Consider the following 24,341-nt stretch of genomic DNA (forward strand, 5'->3'; position numbering starts at 1 on the left):
AAAATTATTCAAAGTAATGAAAGTACACTGTTATTAACTAAAGTTTTAAACCAGTGGTTCTCATCATTTCTAATGCTGCAACCCTTTAATACAGTTAGTTACTCATGCTGTGGTGACCCCCAACCATTAATATTACTGCATTACTACTTTATAAACATAATTTTGCTACTGTTATGAATCATAATGCAAATATATGATATGTAGGAAATCTAATTTGCAACCCCCAAAGGGGTTGTGACCCACAGGTTGAGAACAGCTGTTTTAAACAAATAAAGGCTATAGACAAAAGATGTATCAGCCTTTCCATCTATCATATACTCTCATTAAGTATCCTCACAGTTAAGAATTACTTTACAGGGCTGGAGAGATGCTCATTGATTAACAGTACTGGCTTCCAGAGGACCTGGATTTGATTCCAGCACTCAAGGGAGGCTTACAATCCTCTGTTAACTCCAGGCCCAGGAGATCCAAAGACCTCTTCTAGCCTTTGCAGGTACTGCATGCATGTGGTACATAAATATACATGCAGGCACAAACACCCACATACATAAAATAAAAATATTTTTTAAAAAAATCTCTAAAAAGAAGGGGTTACTTTAAGATGTATGCAACCCAAAAGCAAATGAAGAAGTAAAAATAAGATTTGTGTTTGGTTTCATTTCCTAATTAAATGTGCTTTAAGATAATGAAGAATTAGGCAAATTGTTTATCTGAATTTTCAGGTAAACAAGCCAGGAGAAAGTTACAAGTACAAATAGTATCATGTGGAGTAGAATATGTCAACTTTGGTAATTAAAACACATCAGAATATGATGCACTCCACTTACATTATTTATATCCTAAAATAAATCTCATATAATCAGATTAGTTTCATTTTTTATAATCTTGATGGGATCATATATATTCAAAATATTATACACTAGAAAATAAACTTTCTAAAATTAAGATTAATTATAGTTCTTTGTATGGTAACACTAAAAAGGTACTTCACACCTTAGAATATCAATAATTCTCTATTTCTTAAAGAAAAAAGGATACTAATCTTAGGAATATCACACAGATATATACACACATACACCATTTCCTAACATGAAATCATTGTTGCCAAAATGACTATATAATTTCTAAGATTTTGTACCTAGGGATAGCATTATTTTTTTTCAAAAATATGAAGAAAACTGAACTAATATAGAAAGTAAAATTTCCAGCTATGGTAGAGGCAAGATCTTGAGTTCAAAGCCAGGCTAGGCTAAAGCACCTATCACAAAGTAAGGGTAAAAACATTCATATTCATTCTCTCTCTCTCTCTCTCTCTCTCTCTCTCTCTCTCTCTCTCTCTCTCTCTCTCTCTCTCTCTCTCTCTCTCTCTCCAAATCACATACCAGTAACCCCAAACTAACTAATTTTCTTTCTTGTTGTAAGAAATTGCTGTGGGAAGCTTTGGAGGAAGAAGAGGGAAGAGAAAATAATTTGCTTATAACCTCAAAATTAAAAGAAATAATTTTAAAAGAAGAAATGAAAACATTTAAAGAAAAAAAGAAAAGGACTCCCAGATAAAAGGGTGGACTAGAGGTTGCCCTGTGTGAGGTGGGGGAGGAGTCAGAATAAGAAAACCCATGCTCTATTCCAAAGAGATAAAGAGTTTTGGAAATCACAAAGGTAGTGACAGACACTGGAAAAGAAATAAGCCATGCCAAAACCAGCTACTACTTATGGCTCCCTGGCTGAGAGGGGGAGGGGAAGCAACAACCTCATCCAAACAGTAAAAGAGAATGGATTTCTCTGAGAACAAGCCTGCAAGCCTGAAATCCAAGTGAGCGTTTTAACCAAACAGGGATTCTTGTAGCTGATAGATGGGAAGCAGAGAGGAATCCTATTTTTTTATTCAGTATGACTCTAAAGACAATGGCCATGGTGAGATGGACATGTTATCTAAAACTGAACTACCCTGTGTCTGAAAGCAGAGGACTATGAGTCAGGGGGTCTGACTTTAACCTGCCGCAGCCCTGGGGGAGACAGCCCAGAGGGAGGACTTTGAGGAGAAGGGGGGTCCAGAACTTGACAAGTCAAAAGCCAATAGCAGGAGGCTCAACTTAGACAGGAAAGTACATAAGGTAAAACATTAAGCCCTCAGCAGCTCGGAACAGACCTGGGAGTTAGAAAGTCCTGACTTAAGGTCAGTGGGTGAATTAATCATGGGACCATCTATTTGCCATTCACTCCCTATAATATGAGAAGTCTGAATCTCTAACAGTCTAATTAGTCAGCTCCAGGCTGACTAATACTTGGGAGGTTTTGAAAGCACAAAGACAGGCTCTCCACCTGTTCTCTACAGATCTCAATGCTGCTGCAATTAGGCCCCATATTCACAATGATTTAGGCATCCCAGAGCATCTGAAAGAATGAGTTTGGGGAGGGTGACACTCTGCAAAATCAAATGTGACCATATGCCTCTGGTATGCACAAAAGGGAAGCTACTCAAGTGAAGACAGGATCAGCAGACATGGGATACTCATCCAATACAGACTCAACACTGGGACAAACCATAGGAAGACAAGCAGACACAAGTCCAACTGACCTTCCACTGTGGCTGTGAATATACCTGGCAATGTGCAATTTGAGGACCCAAGAAAAAGCTGCTCCAACATGTCAACTTGTTTTTTTGTTTTTTTTGTTTTTTTGTTGTTGTTGTTGTTTTTTTAATGAAAAGCTTATTCTAGTAACACAAAAAATAATCTCAAGAATTGACAGTTGGGGTGACATGAATTAATAAGCACTACCCAGGAAAAGGAATAATTAGCAAAGTAAAGAGAGCCTGCAGAGTGAGAAAAAAAATTGTCAACCACAAAAGGAACATGCATTTCATACCTACAATACATAAAGAACTATAAAAAAATAAGCACCCCAAACTAAATAATCCAATCAACATTGGGCTAATAGACTGAACAGATGGTTCTCAAAAGAAAAAATACACATGTGCAATAAATATTATAGAAAGTGTCCTAGATCCTTAGTAAAATAGGAAATGAAAATTAAAACTGCTTTGAGATTCTATCTCACTTTAGACAGAATGGTTATCAAAAAGAAACAGCAACAAAGGGCAGGAGGATCCCGGTGGTAACTGTAAACTGATATGACCACTACAGAAGTCAGGATGGAAGTTTCTGAAAAAAACAAAGCAAACCAACCAGACAATCTAAAAAATATGTGAGGCCATATGTCAAGCTTCACTTGTCAAAAACACTGAGACTAGAATTATCCTAAGACCGAGCTGTCCCACTCCTGGGTACATAGCCAGAGGACTCCAGGGCAGCTCACAGGAGACACTTGCTTCTTGTTCATTTCTGCACTATTTGCAAGTGCTAGGAAATGAACTCAATGTAGATGTCTATCATAGACACAATGGAATTTTATTCAGCTATAAAAAAGAAATCATATTTGTCAGAAAATGGATGCAACTGGAGATCATTATATCAAGCAAAATAAGCCCGATCAGGAAACCTATAAGTGTACTTTTGCTTACTCATATGTAGAAGCTAGATTTAAATTGGGGGAGGGTGGTGTGAAAGAAGAAAGGAGACCTTGATGAGAAAGGACGGAATCTTAAGGGAAGGGGAAACGGGTGGAGAGACAATGGAAAACATACAATGTGAAAGCAGAAGGAGGAACTAATGGGAAGGGGTGCAGCAAGGAGACTCCAGGGGTAGATAAATTACAATATAGAGTGAAGCATGTGTATAAATATGACATAATGAAATTCATTACTTTGTATGCTAACATAAAAATAAATAATAAAAAACGTACATACTGAGCAGTAGTCAAAAAGAGAGAAAGAGAGATGTAGAGGCCCAAATTACTCAGGGTCAGAGAATCTGGGCTTGCTTTACCCAGCAGGGCTGCATAAGAGGATGATTGGACCACAGGCATGGTTACTAGGTTTGGATGGGTCTACACTTGGCTGTATCTAGCAAGGGGGAGGTCTTTTGCCTCGCCTCTTGGCATTGTTATAAAAAGCACTTTGGAATAAAGTTCTGGGACGTTGGATATTGACCCAGGTCCTCCTGAAGCTATCCTGTGTTTCTGTCTTTCCTCTCGTCAACTAGGTCTCTCTTTCTATCTGGTATTTTCTTATCCCTCTCTCCTCAGGAGTACCCACAGTAAAGTGGGGGCAGGTCCCCCACAGAAAGAAAAGAAAAGATGAACTGGCGAGATGGCTCAGTGGGTAAAGCGCTTGTCATGTAAATATGAGAACCTAAGCTTGGATCCCACATAAACAGCCTGATGTGGCAGAATGCGCCTGTTATCTTAGAGTGGGAGGTAGAGACAAGAGGACCCAATCCTGGGGGCTCACTGAGTAGTCGTATAGCAATTGGTGAGCTCCAAGTTCTGTGAGAGAGTCTGTCTTTAAAAATGAAGAGCTATAGAAGATGCCAGATGGTGACCTCTAGCCTTCATGAACACACATACATGCAGAGAGATCCATATACCATATGTGAAGGAAGAAAAAGAAATGAGAAAAAAAAAAGGAAAAAGGAAAGAGGAAAGAGGAAAAGAAGTGTGGTGTGGTGGCACACACCTGTGATCTCATCACCAGGAAGCAGAGGCAGGCTGGGTCTCTGAATCAGTTCTATGCCAGCTATGGCTACTTAGTGAAACTCTGGGGGAAGGGAGGGAGGGAGGGAGAGGGAGAGAGAGAATGGAAAAAGAAAGTGTCTCAGAGGTGAATGTCTAAGTTGCAAGGAAAATGGTAAACATAAGAAAACTAAAACTAACAATATTTAAATAAAATAATCATCAAATCTGGGGAGGCTCAAAAAGCAACAGATAAAATACCAAATAAGTACATGGTATATGGAAGATAGGTGTTTTAAAATATACTTAGTACTTTAGCTTCTAATTTCAAGTTTCTTTCAAGATATCACAAAAAAAGTGATTTATATAGAGCTTACATTGAAATAGGCAATCAGATTTTCTGATGGTTGATCACTTGCAGAATTTAAAATCACCATTAATTGTTGGATAGTATTCATAACAGTCCTAAAGAAAAAAACACAGGAAGAAGCATTAAGCAACAAGGGAAAAAATTAAAGAAAAAATGAAATATAGCTATCACATAAGCACATCTTTTAACACACTGTGTAGTCAATTTATCTTGAAGTTCCCTAAAATAAGACCTTATTTAGATAAAATAAAAACCCCTTACCATGTTGCAGCTTAAAATAATTACATTTTACTTAAACCTTTCAGAAAAGTATTATCAATAAGTATAACAATAGAACTGATACACCGACTAATAAAACTGTCAATATTATTATTGATAGAGAATTATTCTTCTAACTAATGAATTTTCAGGAAAATATACCTTAAATTTTCATATTATATGCATAGGTAACTGGCATAAAAATGCTATTCTTTCAAGACTATATTACAAGTGTCAATTCCCCACTCTCCAAGACACTATGTAGTACAGGCTAGCCTCAAACTTGCAACAACCCTCTTGACTCAGCCTCCTCCAAAATCTGGAGATTAGATTAGAAGAGAGGACCACTATGCTTGTCTTTAAATATTACACACTTTCAAATAAAGACAGTAAGATATTCAGAAATTCGAATGAAGAATAGAAAGCGCCTTTTTTTTTTTAAACAGAGATCTTCAAAGAAGAAGAGTAAAGTCCTGAGTAATTTTTAAAAGTCACTTTTGCTGAAGCATAAAACTTGCCCAATCTCTCAGGACCTCCACAGTTCTATAGTTTTGCATGCAGACTCACACTTGTGTGTAGTATATAATAAAGATAAGTGTTCCAGTTTTATAGTAGCAGGATGTTTGAGACATTGCATAAGGATGCAAAAAACCACAGATTGTTTAGGGCTAGAAGGCTGATTTAAAAATAATACAAAACATGTCAAGTTCTTAGCCAGGCTTCTCTATACTTCAACTTTCACACATTACATTTTCTATAGCTACTATAGATAAATCCAAATCATAATGACTAATGCCACAAATGACTAACTACTAAAAACAAAAGATTGCAGACTTCCTTGAAGCAACTGACTCAAACACTTGTTCTGTCTTGATCATAGCACCTTCCCTCAGATTCTTGGCTTTATGCTCTCGCCTCCCAAGCCATACCAGCTCACTGCAGCCTAACTTCTATCCAGTTCCTATGACAGCACTCCTCAGAAGTCAACCTTTACCATCTATTCTTGCTGCTACACTTCCTCTCTTTGGGCAGATGTGGGTACTTTTGTTTTTAACTTGTCCTGATAACTTCCTGATCTATGGGTGCTTTACATCCTGCTGCTTACTAGAGATCTACATAAATGCTGTAAGACAGATACACTAAAATTGAATCCACCACATTTATCAACCTGGTTCCTACTCCTTCATTCCAACCACTATTCATTTGGTTCAGCTCTTTGGAATGTCTCAGCTGAACTACTCCAGGCCGTCACTCACTAAGAATAAAAGGCAGAGGCACGCAGAATGAAAAGAGTTCCTCGGGTTATTCTAATTTGCACGCTCCTCTAAGCACTAAGATAGACTGATAGCTCTATTCCTAAGCTGTTCTGGACTTAGTCTTCCCCCATGAACCACTGATACGCAAGATTATAAAAATAAAGTCTGGGCCAGATTGGTGTAGCTCAATGACAGAGGGCTTGTCTAGCATGAACAACGCCTTCTATTTGATCCATAGGCAAACAAGGGGGAAAAGAACACTTCTTATCTGAGAAATCAAGTCTATTTTTATCCATATTCATGTTTACCATCCATTTAAAACACAGGGCATATCATGCACCAAGTACAGTATGTGACAATGGCATAACAATACCTGTTTTCTATTCCTAATGCTTCATTCCCTCATCTTACAATCAATACAGAGCAACTGTGCCACATTTCAGTGCCTTTTCATGTACTACTACCTCTCAGTAAAATTCAATTGAAATATAATTTCATATCATCTGTGTGACTTCATTAACTTGACCTTAAGTGCACTGTTAAGCTGGTGTGAAAATGAGACTGTTTACAAAGTCACAGTCATTTGAAATGGATCACTGCTTGTTTACAATGCACCAAGCATCATGCTGGGTCTTGATTATTAAAACTGTCAACAGAAAAGTCATGATCTATAGGAAACAAATTTAAAGGCTATTGCTGGTTTATGTGAAAAACACAAACATGTAAATGGATTTATAGTTATATACAGATTTATAGTTATATTATGAACATAAAGGAAGAGTGTATAGAAAGAAGAATTTCAATAGAGAATGCCAAGTATGAAGGCTTTCAAGTACAAAAGTGCTAACAGTTCAAAAACTGAAAGAAGACCAATGTTATGTGGCCAAAACAGAGTAACCAAGAGCAAGATGAGGTTGTCCAGGCAACAAAAACCTGGTCACGTAAGGTCTTAAGGACGGTTAAGAAATTTGCTTTGTATTCCAAATGCAACTAGAAGTAACCAGAGCGTTTGAGCAGCCACCAACACACATGATTTGATTTACATTCATAGAATATTATTTGGGGACTCTGTGGAGAATAGATTTCTTGGTAGGGAAAGCTACCGTTGTAAGACACAAAGGGAATGATCAGACGGGTATTGCACAAAATCTAGACAAAGAGCACTGTCTTGCATAAAGGTGATGAGAGTAGAGAGAAATAGAGGGAAGCACATGGATTTAAGAGATGCTCTGGAGCATGCAGCTACATCTGGTAATCGATTTCTAAAGTGGGATATGAGTGAGGAAGGGACATACAAATAACTCTAGGTTATGCAACATCAAATACTGATGGTTTTTTGTTTCTGAGATGGAACACACATTTTGGGTTATGTTCCTTATATATAAATACAAACAAGTAATATTGTAACCTAAGCAAGTCATAAAATATTTACATGCTGTGCAAATACCAAGTCAAACAAGTCTGAAGCACTTACACAGCCCTTAATAAACAATGATGATGAGAGCTGGAACGAGGAAAATGCATACCTAACTGGAGTCTGTGGGGTGACCACGTTTGCCTCTTCATCAGGGTTGCTTTTGCGTGGCGTCCTCTCTGTTTCAAAACTAAATGATAAGTAAAGTAATTCATACTGAAATTTAAAACTTGAGTTTATGGGTCAAAGAGCAGTTACTGATTAGTAATAAATAATAGTAATTAAGAATTCCTGTTATTCTGAGCATCATACACGTTCTCAGTAAGATAAGTGCTTTGGAATAATGACCCAAGTGCTGCCTGAATGATTTTTTTTCACCGTTATTCTTAAAAATGGGTCTCCTTCCACAGGTTTACAGCAAAGTGGTATACCAAACATTGAGTACAACATTCTGGAAAGTAGAAAATGTTTTCTGGCTGGTGGTGTTAACCGCCAAGCTATGTGGGATCTTAAAACACTGCAGCTGACATTTTTTCAGTGCACTATGCTGTCCAAGGACTTCATTTCTACTTAAATAAAACTAAAAAGATTTTACTATGTTTAATTTCTAAATTACATTTTTTCATTTCACAATAAAATAATTCTTTATAAAGAGTCAAATTATCTTTACATATGACTAGTTAAAAATTGTAATACTCTCAGCCATTCCCTATCTTAAGAATCTTACTTGGTAAATCAAGAGAATATTCTTCTTTAAAATTTTTTTTTTAATATCAACAAGGTAATAGTGGATAAAAAGGATATAATGAAAGAGACACCACTTAAGTAAACTAATTAGTTCAATCATTTTCTTTTGGTACACATTTAAAAAGTTATCTAGATAACCAAAATAAGAAAGAAAGAAAACCCAGAAAATTGTTGTAGTTATAAGTCACACTATTTGTTACTAAACTGTATGCTTAGAGTACTACCATTGCACTACATGAAGACATTTGAGGATAATCTATTATAAAAGATGTTAAAAGATCTCTAAATTAATAAAAATCTATGTAACATATCTGAGTAATTATTAATCTATATACAATCTATATAAAAAGCATGTCAATATATAAAAATGTCATTGCAATACCTGTCTATAGGATCAGTCTGAAGTGTTTTATCATGATCCAAAAATAGTCTTGCATCTAAATCTTTGTTTTTAAGATACAGTTCTTCATAGCGTTTAGAAAGACTTTCAACCTCAAAAGAAAGAAACTGGCAATTATCCTTAGAATACACAAGTAGATTTCACTAAGGAACTTTTGTAAAATGTACATTTAATTTTAAAGCACATACTGAGTCCACATCCAAAGCAAGGCCTGTCTAAAAGTGAACTATGGAATATTACACAGTAAACTTCAATATTTCTTTACTATTGTATATATATACTGCACTTATTAGAATTTAATGTAGCTAGACAAGGGTCATCAAATACCACAAAACAGTGCTGACAACACAAATATTCATCAAAGGTTGAACATCTATGATATAACATGTTTAGGACCAAAAGTATTTAACATTTTAGAGATTTTTTGAATTTTGGAATACTGGCAAATAAAAGGAGTTATTTTATGGATTTCATCTAAATAAAAAATCCATTTATGTCATAGAGGCATATGATTATATGAATAGTATGAAGGTACTTTTACATAACCTTTTAAAATATTTTTGTGTCTTAAGTAGAACTTTTCACTTGTGGTCATATTAGTGCTTTAAAAAAAAATAACACATTTCAGTGTTTTCACTGAAAGTCCCAATCTTATTCTTAACTAGTTAACTGCTAAGATTCTTCAAGCATGACATATATCCTTCACTTTCAATATTCTACTATATTCTCAGTATAAAATAAGGCATTTCTCCAAACCCAATAAACCCTCTCAATTGTAAATTTTAAACAATTTTTTAAAACCCTTTGGTACACTCTGTTCTTTTTAGTTTAATATCTTTGGCAAGAGAATTAGCCCAATTAAGTATCCTAATATCATGGTTTGAATGACAGTGGCCTCCATAAGAGCATATACTTTAATACCTGATTTTCAGTTGGTAAACTGTTTGGGAAAGATTAGGAAGTGTGGCCTTGCTGAAGGTGTGTCACTTGGGGTGAGCTTTGAAGTTTTAAAAGCCACACAATTCCCAGTTAGCTTTCTCGGCTTCCTGGATTTTTTTTTTTTTTTTTGGATGCAGATATATGCTTCCACCAACTGCTCTGGGGCCATGCCTGCCTGCCTGCCACCATGCTCTTCACCAGGGTGGTAATGAACTCTAACTCTCTGGAACTGTGAACCCCAAATGAAACATTTTCTTATACAAATTTCCTTGGTCACGGTGTTTTGTCATGACAGCAGAAAAGTAACTAAAACGCCTAATTAACATAATTTTACAATTTACTTTCTATCATACCTTTTCAATTGCTAGAAACTATAAACAATTTCTTGATTCTGATCTCTTCTTATTATCATGATTTAAAACCCAGTGTTCAACAGTCTGCTATGACTTTTTTTCCCGTTCTGTTGTTAGGGAAGAACCAAGAGTCTTACACACAGTAAACACACATTCTACCACTAAATCAAGCCCTTAACTCCGAAGGGTTCTCTGCCTAGGTTGGTTTGTTATTGTTCAAGTGCTATGGATAGAGCCCAGGACATTTTACATGCTTAGACAGGCACTCTACCACAGAGCCACACTATCTAGGCCTTTCTGTGGCTTTCATAGTCAATGTTTAACCTCCAGGGAACAAAAACTGCATTATAAAAAGAATGGTAGAAGAAATGCAAAAATGCAAATTGTATGTTTCCCTACGTAAGTAAACTTGGCAGAATGGTTATCAATGCCCAGATAAGACTAGTGACCGCTCCTGCCCTACCTTGGAGAAACACAAACTAACAACCATCTGACTGGCAATTATATGTGCAAAACTGAAAATGTAAAGTTTCTCTTAAGGTATCCATTGAAACTATAAAGGGGTGGGGGATTATCCTGAATGTTAACACTCTTCAGAGTTCAGAACAGCGTGGTTCCTAATGCCTAAGGTAGGAATAAGACTCCTAAAAGACAAAGTCTCAACTGTGTTATGGAATAATATTTTAAGATGTTTTTTATGTGTTTATGCTGTGGTTTATTTGCTTAATGATACAAAGATGTGTTGCATTCTTTTATGTTGCATTTGTTTGACTCTGTAAAGCTGTGTTGTTTTGCCTGTCTAAAACACATGATTGGTCTAATAAATAGCTGAATGGCCAATAGCAAGGGAGGAGAGAGAGTAGTTGGGACTGCCAGGCAGAGAGAATAAACAGGAGAAAAAGAGAAGAGGAGGGAGTCAGACAAGGAGGAGAGGAGGATGCCAGAGGCCAGCCACACAGCCACACAGCTAGACACAGAATAAGGAGGAAAGGAAAGATATGCAGAAATAGAAAAAGGTAAAAGCCCAGAGGCAAAGGGTAGACAGAATAGTTTAAGCTAAGAAAAGCTGTCTAGAAATAAGCCAAGCTAAGGCCGGGCATTCATAAGAAAGAATAAGTCTTCATGTGATTATTTGAAAGCTGAGTGGTGGGCCTCCAAAGAGCTAAAAGTAAAGAGTTTAAGGAAAAAAAAAAAAAAACACCAACTATGCAATTGGGCAGTGGTGGCACATGCCTTTAATCACAGCACCCAGGAGGCAGAGATGGGTGGATCTCTCAGTCTGAGGCCAACCTGGTCTATGGAGTGATTTCCAAGACAGCAGAGCTACACAGGGAAACTCTGTCTCAAATAAACCAAAAAAGGAACCAATATTATCCTTCTTCATTTTTCTGTGTGGTAATACAATATCTCTTATATTCTAAGAGACTGGAACTTTTGCTGGACCTCATAGCCAAGGCTAATAATACACCTTCAGGTCCCTTACAAATTAAGACTGCTAGCCCACTGGACTCCAACTTTTGCTTAACCTGCCTGTAAGAGAAACTATAACTAATAAACAACCTTACTTGCCTTGGATTTACCATGTAATCAACTTTTACAATGCACAGCTGCAATTTTAAGTTACATACACTTCCATGCCTCTAACCTAGATAATTCATATGTATCATTTACTGAAAGCAGCAAATACAGAAGTTGAAAACAACTTCTTAAAATCTGTAACAAATTTTCAAAGCAACCATTTATGAATATTGGTTGATAAACAATGTATTTATCTGGGTCAGCTGTGATTAGTTGGAGCCAGTGACTTAATCCCTTGTAATACTCTGTTAAAGATGTTTGTCAAGTATCCCATTCCTTCCCTGTGTGATGCATTCTACGCTGTTCGATAAACAGAGTAAAGCCCTTTTCTGGGGACAGATACCACTCACATACAGACACATACACAGCTCAAACAACAGACATACACAATTACAGATACAGAAACAAACAGACACATAGGACAGACTGATTCACTGGACAGCCTTCAGGCAGGCACAGATTCAGATGCATACAACAGACAAAAGTATGGAAGACACAGTGTGAAGCAGAAAATTCAAATCTGGACTTCCTCTTGGTTAAGCAACTCCAAGGAGAAGTGTTTTTATTTCTTTCCTTAATGAGACACTGATGCATTGCTGGTAACTCACAATTAATCACTAATACATTATAATCTAAATATTTCTGAGTCTATATTATTTTACTTAATATTATGATCTCAAGTTATAGCCATTTTCCTACAAACAGCATAGATACCTTCATTCTCCAAAGGCTTCTAAAAACCCACTGTGTATAGAGATCACATTTTCTTTATCCATTTGCCTGTTGATAGACATCTAGACTGAGATTCTACTTAGCTATTGTGGATAGAGTAGCAACAAGCATGGATATACAAGGATTTTTATGGTATGCTGGCATAGCGTCTTTGGGGCATACATCCAGAAGTGATACAGGTGGGTTGTATAGTAGTTTCATTTTTAATTTTCTCAGGACCTTCTTATTGGTTCCATCAAGACTAGACTAATTATATTCCTATCAGAAATCTATATATTAGCTACATAAAGATTTATAGCTCCCAAGATTTCCTCTCATTCCATAGGTTTCTCTTCATTCAACAGTTTCATTTGCTATACAGAGCCTTTTAGTCTCAGTCAATTCCTGAGCTATTGGAGTCTTTTTTCCTAGAATAATCATACCTTTACCTTAAAGTATTCTCCCTATGTTTTTCTGTAGAAGCTTCAGTTTCTGATCTTTGATACAGTTTCATTTGTTTTTATATGATTTGAAGCAGGAGTCTAATTTCACTCTACGTGTAGCTTTCCCAGGTCACTTGTTGAAGAAGCTATGTATTCTCATTTTGTTTTGGTATCTTGGTGGCATTCCTTCCTTCCCTGAGTCCTGGAATAGTGTAAGGAGCATAGGTGCAATCGGCAGTGAATCCATCCAGACTTGAGCTTTTCTAGTGGAGGGACTTATTACTGGCTCGGGATCACTGTTTGTGATACACCTGCTTATATACTCTTGGTTTCATTTTTCAGTCATGTATGTCTTGAAATTTATCCATTTCTTCTAGATTTTCCAATTTACTGGAATATTGGTCTCCAAAGGTGCTCTAATGGTCCTCTGATTTTTGTTGATGTCTGTTATGTTTCCTTTTAAATCTCTAATTTTATTAAGTTGGGTCTTTCATCTGGTTCATTTGGCTCAAGGTTTGTCTATTTCATTTCATTTATCTTTTCAAAAAGTCAACTGTCAACTCTGTTTCACTGATTTCTTGTTTTGTACACACAGAGAGAGAGAGAGAGAAGAGAGAAGAGAGAAGGAATGAGAACAGCAGGCTGGCCTCCAACGTTAACCCCAGATCCCCTGTGCTCTGGGTACTAGATTGTTGGAGGGCTGCACCACCAACCTGGCTCCTCCTGCAGGGTTCTACTTCCTAATTTGCCTCTCCGCTAGCATCTTAAGGATAGTGACTGAAAGTGAATCTCTGTACCTACATTATCTAGCACAACACTTGACACACTGAACACATAACAAATACTAAGTGAACTCTTAAAAAAGAACTAGCTAACAATCCAAGTAAAAGAACCAGCAGCCTAGCTTTCTAATTCTATGCCTTCTGATAAAATCATGTTTACTTATACTTTTGAACCTATGTTTTCAAAAACCTTGCTGGGCAGTGGTGGTACACACCTTTAATCCCAGCACTCCAGAGGCAGAGGGAGGCGGATTTCATAAGTTTGAGGTCAGCCTGGTCTACAGAGTGAGTTCCAAGACAGCTGGGGCTACACAGAGAAACTCTGTCTCCAAAAACCAAAACCAAAACCAAACCAAACAAATAAACAAAAAACTCTGTTACCATAGAAATGTTAACTTTACATTTCTACTCAGCTAGGTTTATTTTGAGAAATAAACAACTGACATACAATAAATTTATGTTAGGAAATGTAAACAATAATCCCGCTTCCCCAAAGTCTTAAACAAACCATACTAATTTTAATTGAACTTTATTTCAAATTACCTCTGGAAGTCCATTAGATGATACAATTCCAAGCGAATTCATAAAAGGGATAAAATTTTTGAAATAAACATTTTTCACCTGAAAAATATAGCATTCAAATATATACATCTAAGATTACAATAATAAGATATTTTAATATTTAAAACAAAGTCTAGTCTTGGTAACTGTTCACACTAAAGTATTAACTGACATTTCCAGTACATTCAAACTAATGGTATTGATTTATAATTGTTAAATTATTTACTTTTAAATACAGATTTCTGAGCATAAAATAGTGGAAGACTGTTAATGAAATGGGATCTATTGCATAAGGAGCACTGAAACCAAGCTTTTAAAGTGACCCTCAGGAACAGATCACTGGCTGCTCCACAAGTGCAGTGTACTGCAGAATTTCTAATCACTGCTCTTCTTTTACTAATTTTCTTTTCCAAACATTAGTCTACACTTACTGATTTTTCTTCCTAACAAATAGTACATTTGTATTCTAATTAGTCCACACTTACCTGGGATATTTAGTAGTTAATCAATTAGTATAATTAACCAACAGTTATATATCCATAAATGCTATATTTAACCAATTGTCAAATAAAATACTAAAGTTTTTATTAGGTATAATTGAATTATAACTATGTAAACATTCTAAATTCTAAGAACAAATTCCTTAAGATGAAAACTTTATTTATCCTAATCCTCAAAGGAAAATGTAACTACTTATGGTACAAAAAATCCAGGTAATTAGAAAAACTTACTACTATCTGTTCCCTTACTACTAAACAGCAGAATTGAGATAGCACTATTTCAGCTATAACTGTCAGCTTATTTATATGTGGTAACTTGTGATTCTAGAAAGGTGAAAAGCAACCATTTAGGTTTCTATATAAAGTTAATATAAACACAAGAGATACATATTCATGACATTAGTAAGAACCACAGTGGTAAGGCATACATATCTTGGAAATGTTTCTAATACTTAGAATTTTAAAGATTTAACACTTCACACATCTGGTGAGATGAATTGTAGACAAAATTTCAACAAATAAACTATGAGAGAAAGAATCTTTAAAATGAACAGAGACTCTGTGTGAGATGTTCTAAACTTTAGCAAAGGATCAGTAGGTAACGAGCAACCAGTCTCTGGAAATATGTTTACTCATTACTACAAAGTAGTGGGGTGCATTATTTGTAAGAATCCTTTCAATTTCAAACCCTAGACTCTTGGAGAAAATAAGTAATTACTATGTGTGCATAAGTTCTCTCCAACAGTTATTAACATCTGATATAGTATTTGGAAAGAGTCATAACAGGCTAAACAGAAACTGAATGTTATATCACTCACACTAAAGTGAAATGAAGGTTTCTTGGCAGGGTGTTTTAAACACTAGGGATATTAGTAAATTCAAGGGAAAAGAAGAAGAAATATATTTGAAAACTATTGTCTTCATGATACACATTCAGCAATTCCAGAAAGGGATATTCTCTTTAAAAGCTAAGTAAGAAAGTATGAAAACTAATTTTTTGCAAGTATTTTGCTCCTATTAAATTGAAGTGGTCCTAATTAAATAATAAAAAAGCATGCTCACAATGAAGAGTATGTATTTTCAGGCAGACTTTGCATATATATCTACTTCAACTGTTTTAAAGAAAGAGTCAGAGAAATTACCTCATCTATATTACATTCATGTTCTTTACAGAGAACTTCAATAATTCTTGTATCATTTTCTAGTTGTTTTGCTATCCGGGCACTCCTGTTCTGACCTCTTCTGGGTGTTCGAGGTGAACCATTAATGGGTATTGCAGCTGTTTCTGTAAAAATGGTAAATTAGATAAGAACAACTGTACATTCCATACTGAAAAAAAATTAATGAAATTGGGCTGGGGATGCAGTTGAGTTGGTAGAGTACTTGCCTATAAAATTATGAAAGCCTGGGTTCAATTTCCATCACCACATACACCAGGAATGCTGGTACATACCTGTAATCCCAGCATTTAGGAGGCAGAGGAAGAATCACAGTTCAATACCATCCTTGTCTACATAGTGAGTTCAAGGCCAGCCTAGGTCACATGAGACCTCTATCTCCAAAACAATTACTTAAAATTAAATAAATCATAAAATAATAAAATTGCACATTCTAATTATAACTAAGACAACATTAGAAATAATCCTTGTAGAATTTTATTCCACTTATTATGGATCACTACATAATTAACAATTTAAACTTATTAATTAATACCTATTGGGTCTCCCCTTTGTTTTATAGTGCTGGCAATCAAATCCAGGGTCTCTGTGAATGCTACACAAATGCTCTATCACCGAGCCACGACCTGTTCCTGAATGCCTGTTGTGATGTATATGCTGTTACTAGTTTTTGCAACTTACATTTTTCTTTTACTCCAAATGCCACCCCCAAAATGCTATATCCCATAAACCCAGAGAAAGCCTGGTAAACAGATAATTTATAAATTACTTGTAAGTGTATTCTACTCAGTATGCATGACCAAAACTATTTCCTGGGCTGGTGAGATGTCTCAGTGGGCAAAGGTGCTTGCTGTCAAGGCAGACAACGTAAACCTAGTTCAGTCTTGGAATCCACACAGTGCAATGAAGAACTGACTCTTGCAAGTTTCCTTTAGCTTTCACACCCAGGCCCACACACAATCCTACTACCCCACAAACAACACTAAATAAGTATAGATAGTTTTGAGATCCTTAAAATGAATAACCAAATATTTATGAGTTCTATTTATAAACAGTATAAAATGTTTAAGTATTAGCAAATTACAATGTATTCAAAAGTTGTAGTGGAGGGGGCTGGAGAGATAAATGAGTCAGTAATTTAGAGCACTGGCTGCTTTTCCAAAGGACTCAGGTTCAATTCCCAGTATCCACATGGTAGCTCACAACTGTGTGTCCAGTTGCAGGGGATAGGATGCCCTCTTCTGGCCTGTACAGACACCAGGTACATAAGCATACATGCTGGCAAAAGACATGTACACATGACAAGCACAAACCATCTCCTCTAATTATTTAAAGAATAAAGCATCAGGAAGTGAGGGGAGAGAAGTGGAGCACTGTTTTGTGTGACAGATCAAAACCAGGACCTTCTGTGCTCTACCACTGAACTACAACCACAAGCCGGGGCAGCATGTTTTAGAAGTGTAACAAGCCAGGCACAGTGAACAGTGCATGCCTTTAATCACAGAGGCAGAAAGACCTCTGTGACTTTGAGGCCAGCATAGCAACATAGCAAGTTCCAGGCCAGCATGGGCTACATAGTGAGAGCCTGTCTCAAAAAACATAATAAAATAAAAATAAAAAAATTTACAAGTTTATCAACCAATCACAAAGTCGAGATTTCATGTAAATTCTGACTCAGTCAGAAAAGACACTTCCACTGAATTTATGAGCTAACTGGAAATCTGAACACTTATAAAGTATTGGTGGCATTAAACAGTAACTAATAGTTTTCAGATGCCATAATAGTACTTTCTTTTTAAGTCTTTATCTTTTACAGATACATACACCAAGATGAAACCATATACAAGCTGGAGGAACCTGTGGGATATGAGGCTACAGACAGGTCATAAACTGTCTTCTGAAGTTGGTCATAAGTACACGGAGACAAGCTACATCTCTTTATTTGAAATCCCCATCACAAAAGCTAGTTAAAAATTTACTGTACTCAGTCAATTCAGCTTCTCATGCTTGTTTCTCTTTAACAATGCACTTAAACAATGAAGTACAGATCTGAATTATCTAAAGAAGAACAAAGACATCAATTTGAATAAAGTAACACAATACACCAACTTCTTTTTTTATTTTATTTTATTTTATTTTATTTGGGGGACAGGACCTCACTCTGAAGCCCTCCTTGGCTGCCCTGAAACGAGCAATGTAGTCCATCTTGTCCAGAACTAACAGACTGACCTGCCTCTGCCTTCGGGGACTGGGATTAAAGGCATGCATTATCACACCAGCTAGTACACTAACTTTTAAAGTTTCAACATTGACATAAACAAGTGAGAAAAAGGCAGGCAAAAGAAACATTTAAAGGATGGGGACTTTTTAAGTCTATTTACTATTTGCTATATATTTTAAAATTTCTCCTGCTTTATATGTAGTTTATGCTAGCTTAAGTTTTCTGCCTCTTGTTTAATACACTGTCAAAATTCTCCTGCAGATTTCATTTTCCCATTAAGTCACTGTTCACAAAGGTGAATTAGGCTTCCCTACTTCAGCCTCTTCAACAGCATGCATAGACTTGACATTTTGATCTCTTATCTATTTTAGTACTTCTATTAGCACTTTCATCATTTCAGGAGCTAGGAATCAGCCTGTCCTCAGCTAAGTTTACATTTCCTGCTGTACAAAGTGATTTCAAGGTCTTTTTTTTGTTTGTTTGTTTGTTTTTGGTTTTTTTGAGACAGGGTTTCTCTGTGTAGCTTTGCGCCTTTCCTGGAGCTCACTTGGTAGCCCAGGCTGGCCTCGAACTCACAGAGATCAGCCTGCTTCTGCCTCCCGAGTGCTGGGATTAAAGGTGTGCGCCACCACCGCCCGGCTGAACTCAGGTTTTTGCAAGAACAGTATTTACTCTTAACCATTAAGCCATCTTTCTAGCCCTTGTTTAAATCTTATTATTATTGTTATTATTATTATTATTAGTGTGTGTGTGTGCGCGCATGCATATGCATGAACATTGGGGTTCCAGGGCACACCTGTGGAGGTCAGAGGAAAACTTTCAGAAATCAATTCTATCCTTCCACCATGAATTCTGGGCATCAGACTCAGGTTGTTAGGCTTGTACATCTCACTGGTCCTGAAAATTTTTTCCTATGTCTGGACCTCCCAAAACATTTGCTTTGTTTCGATTAACCCAGAGCACTTCCTACTACATTCACAATTATTTGTTCAACATTTTATCTTTTTTTCTGTAACTCACACTACTTGAAGGTTGCTGTCATTTGAATCTGGAAATGTCCAGACCCATGTGTTACTCTCAGTCCCCAGCTTGCAGCTATCAGCAGAGTCTAAGGAGCTTGAGGATGACCACAGTGCCTCTCTTGAAGGATAATGGGACTTCACCCTCTTCCTACTCTCTTCCACAACTCCAATGGAAGGTGAACAGTTTTACTCCACTGAGGGTGTCTACCCTTACTACAGACTCCAAAGCAAAGAGGCCAACTGACTGTGGATGGAAGCTCCAAAACTATGAGCTAAAACTAAGTTGATCACATCTCAATAAATTGATCACAACAGGTACTGTCATAGTAAAGCAAAGCTGAGAGCAAAAGGCACAGTCCATTCCTGATTAATGTTGTTTTTTTTTTTTAATTTATTTTATGTGCATTGGTGTGAAGGTGTCAGATCCCCTGGAACTGGAGTTACAGACCGTTGTGAGCTGTCATGTGGGTGCTGGGAATTGAACTCATGTCCTCGGGAAGTCCTCTTAACTGCTGAGCCATCTCTCCAGCCCCCTGATTAATGTTTTATCATCCATTCAGTTTTAGGACTACAGTAGACCTGCAAGATAGTCAATAAGGAACTGCTGAAGCTAAAGGAGAAGAACATTACATTGTGTACAATACTTACTGTATGGTTCTCTGAGTAATGCAGGAGGCGAGAACTTAATAAAATAGTCAACTACACACAGCATTAACTGAAACGAGATTACCAGATCATCTTCCATTTGTAATACTTCTCCTAAAAATGAAAAAGATCCATATTTAAACATTTTAAAAATTATATTTATCTATTACTCACTTACCCATGTGTGTGTGTGTGTGTATGCATGTATGTGCACATTTGTGAGCATAAGTGTGTGTGGGCGCATGTACTATAATGCACGTGTGTCAGTCAGAGGACAACCTGCAGGAACTGGTTATCTTCTTTTACTATGTGGGTCCCAGTAACCAAACTCAGGTTGCCTGGTTGATGGCAAGTGTCTTTACATGCAAAGGCATCTCACTGGCCTCAAGATTCACATTTTTAAGAAAAGTTAGAGATTGGTACCTTTAAGTCAGAGAAAAATGTGAGTAATGGTATATCCATATGCTCATTCATTTGCTAATCACTGGAGCCATGATAAAGACTTTTCTCCTCTTTGCAAAAAAAAAAAAAATGAAAAATGAGATTTAAGGCATAAATAAAATTTGAAATTTAGGTAGTGTTAATCTACCCTCAGAACTTTAAGATTAAGGGTTATAATAATTAATTCTTATTAAAATCATTTGGCATGGATCAGGTGGTTGGTGGCACATGTCTTTAATCCAAGCACTCAAAAGGCTGAGGCAGGCGGATCTCTGCGAGTTCAAGGCCAGCCTGTTTTACAGAGTGAATTCCAGGACAGTCAGGGCTACACAGAGAAACCCTGTCTCAAAAAACCAAAAAAATTAAAAAATTACTTGGCATTACCTTTTATAAAATTTACTTCCTATTTTGGTGTGACCTACAGAACTCACCACTTCCAGAAACCATGTTGAAGCATGATGCATGATAATTTTTCATTCTAAATATTTATACAAAGTATCTCATATGCTCAATTTAACCCCTCACAAAATATTACACTAACCAAAACTATCAAGAAATAACAAACTCAAGTCAAGTGATGATGGCGCACCCCTTTAATCCCAGCATTGGAAGGCAAAGGTAGGCGGATCTCTGTGAGGCCAGTCTAGTCTACAAAGCTAGTTCTAGGACAGCCAGGGCTACACAGAGAAACCCTGTCTCAAAAAACAAAACAACCAACCAAAAAACAATAAACCAAACTCAGAATATAATTATAAGGTCATCTCTAAATAATTATTGAACATAATATCCTAACAGTTTGTGTAACATACATACATATGTAACTTAAAATAATAAGTTTATGTAACATGTATAGCATACAATTACAAGGCTTGTAGAAATAAATACAAATAATAGGTACCTATATATAATGTAAATTATGATCAAATCCAGAAAATGGCTATTTGCTTATGGCTCTTTATTTTTAAGAAAGACGTGTAGGGGTCAGAAGATTGCTCGTGGTTAACAGCACTTGCTGCTCTTGCAGAAGGACCCAGGTTAGGCTCCCAGCATCCATAATGGTAGCTCACAAGTGTCTGTAATTCTCAATTCAAGGAAACCAATGCCTTCTCTGGCCTCCACAGGTACCAGGCATACATGTGCTACATATACATATGTGCAAGCAAAACACTCATGCGTAAGATAAAAATAAGTATTTTTTTAAGTAAAGAAGTTTGATTTGATTCACTTTCTACCTTTGGGGTATCTGCTAAGCTACTAACAATAACAACAAATACTGCAACTCTCAAAATGTGTGAGAAAATGGATAACCCTGCATCAGGTGGGTGTTTTAGGTCCATATGTTTGCAATGAGTTCAGTGAAGAAATATCACAGAGGGTGTAAACAACAGAGAAGAAATGTGTGATATGAAAATGTCACTAGAAAACTCATTAACTTGTATGCTAACTAAAAGTTAGCGATGGTGAAGAAACAGGTGAAGTTTGTTTTCAGGCATGTCCAAGTCAGAAGAGCAGAGCAAAGTTGGACGGACAGCCTCTCCACTCTAACAACCCCCGGGAGGGGAAACACACATTAGCCAAGTGCCACCAGTAGCAATACCAAAGCTGGAACAACGCTCCAGCAGGATGCTCATCTTTTTCGCCTTCTGGCTTGGAGGGAGAAGTAACTGCTAAAGAAAATAAAAGGGAAGTAAACCATGACGGCTGGCTGCCCAGCACAGACATCCCAGTATACGGTGCTGACTGGGAAAAGAGCGAAGTATAGATTCATTTAACAAAGATTCAGAACCTCAAAGGCTCATAGCACTTCAGATGAATTCTCTATCCTTGCCCTTACCTTCTGACTAAAAGCAGCGTAACGCCAGTTTACAGTACACTGTAATTCTCTGGGGAATACTAACTAACCCCACATTAAGTTAGGGTCTCTCAAACTACCTCAAAGAAAACATTAGCCAGGTCGGGTGGTGGTGGCATATACCTTTAATCCCAGCATTTGGAAGGCAGAGCCAGGCAGATCTCTGTGAGTTCGAGGCCAGCCTGGTCTACAGAGCGAGATCCAGGACAGGAACCAAAACTACACAAAGAAACCCTGTCTTGAAAAACCAAAAAAAAAAAAAAAAAAAAAAAAAAAAAAAAAAAAAAGAAAAGAAAAAAAAGGAAAAAAAAGAAAGAAAGAAAAAGAAAAGAAAACATTAGCCACATCACGTCCCCTAAGATGTAAAGCATATATAAAAGAAAATACTGGCCGGGCGTTGGTGGCGCACGCCTTTAATCCCAGCACTCGGGAGGCGGAGGCAGGCGGATCTCTGTGAGTTCGAGGCCAGCCTGGGCTACCAAGTGAGCTCCAGGAAAGGCGCAAAGCTACATAGAGAAACCCTGTCTCGAAAAACCAAAAAAAAAAAAAAGAAAATACTTTGATAAACAAACAAACAAATAAATAAATAAGCAAGCCATCCTGCATTATGGTGAACTCCCAGTACTTGGGATGCCAGGCAGAAAGATCACTATGTCAAAGGTCGTCTGGGTCATGTGTCAAGAACCTGCCTTAAAATAAATGAACAAACAGAAGCTCACTGACTTCAATTGACATAAAAACAAGGAGTCAGATGAGTTAAGAACAAATTAGGCACAATAACACCATTACAAAAAGAGTTCAAATCAAAACAAAAGACAGAAAGAACCTACACAGAATCCAAAGCTGGGGCTGTAGCTCAGGGACAGAGCATTTGCCTGGCACTCACTAGCTTTGGGTTCAATTCCCAGCATTGACAAAAAGACAAAAAGAGAAATAATTAAAATAAGAGAAGACAGATATGAAGAACAAAACAACCTGATATAATGTTTGAAGAGAACCTAACTGAATAAAATAACATCTTAAAATATAACATTATTAAGATGTCTCAGAAAAGAACAGATGCCTAGTTGTTTTTTTTTTTAAAAAAAAGGTATTGCAACACAAATGAATGCAGAATAATACGAATCAATAGATATCCTAGTAAAGGTATTACACTTCTCATTTAAGTTTCATTGTCTATTATTTTCTGCATGTGAACATCTGCCTGCCCCCATGCCGGGTGCTGTGAAGGCCAGAGGAGGGTAACACACACCCACTGGCACTGGAGTGACGGATTGTGAGCTGCCATGGGGAATGGAAGCAGGCTCTGCTGCAAGTGCTTAGTTACTGAGCTATCGCTTCCGACCTAAACCTCAGGTTTAAAAAGAACTCACCAAGGATTCAGCAACTAAATGACAGGAGGAAATTAAGCAAGCCTCAGACTTCTCAAAATCAACATTCGAAACTAGAAAATATTGCCTTAAGGGACAAAATGACTCAAGAACAGGACACACATTCAAGTTGTCTTTCAAGTATAAATACTGTGGACATTCTCCGTTAACATGTCAAACATGTGGACTATGACATCAAAGGGCCTAGTTTTTCAGATTCTATGGGCTGGAGAGGTGGCTCAGCAGGAAAAAGTGCTTGTCACTAAGCCTGAGGCGTACACGGACAATCAGTAAATAAATGTACAAGACAATTTTAAATCCCTGATGACACAATCCAACTGGCTAAGAACTGGATCCAAATCAAGAACTCAGAAACAGAGAAGCTATAATAAAGTAGCGATAATGGGCACAGAATGCATTTAAATACTGAACTGAGACTAAAGGCATGTAGAAACTATAATTACAGATGAACAGATGTTACAGCCTTTGATAATGAAATGAAAACAATAGAATGTATTAATTATAAAGTGGGGAGAGGCAGGAGGATGTGCTGAGAGATTATTATGGTTTTTCCAAGTAGATTAAGGTACACTGCTGTAGAATTCCCTCTTCCTATCTATGGCCATAACACTCTGAACTTGCCCGATCTCATCTGATCTCAGCTGCTAAGCAGGGCCAGGCCTAGTTAGTAGTTGAATAGAAGAAATCCCTCCTCTCCAGTGGTACTG

General features: G+C 36.9%; 1 protein-coding gene across 4 annotated transcripts in view; it reads right to left on the reverse strand.

The window, feature by feature from the left end:
- Rb1 (RB transcriptional corepressor 1) overlaps positions 1-24,341 on the reverse strand; it is a 143,094-nt gene that overhangs the window by 73,597 nt on the left and 45,156 nt on the right. For all 4 annotated transcript variants that reach the window (XR_013042521.1, XM_076545358.1, XM_076545360.1 and 1 more), the window contains exons 7-12: positions 19,954-20,064; positions 16,027-16,169; positions 14,367-14,444; positions 9,000-9,109; positions 7,983-8,060; positions 4,950-5,037 (exon numbers count right to left, since the gene is read on the reverse strand). Coding sequence is in view for 3 of the 4 variants with exons in the window: in XM_076545358.1 (XP_076401473.1) it covers positions 4,950-5,037; positions 7,983-8,060; positions 9,000-9,109; positions 14,367-14,444; positions 16,027-16,169; positions 19,954-20,064 (608 nt within the window). In the remaining variant the exon portion in view is untranslated. The remainder of the gene's footprint in view (positions 1-4,949; positions 5,038-7,982; positions 8,061-8,999; positions 9,110-14,366; positions 14,445-16,026; positions 16,170-19,953; positions 20,065-24,341) is intronic.

The sequence above is a fragment of the Peromyscus maniculatus genome, chromosome 9 (assembly GCF_049852395.1).
Source record: "Peromyscus maniculatus bairdii isolate BWxNUB_F1_BW_parent chromosome 9, HU_Pman_BW_mat_3.1, whole genome shotgun sequence".
NCBI lineage: Eukaryota > Metazoa > Chordata > Mammalia > Rodentia > Cricetidae > Peromyscus > Peromyscus maniculatus.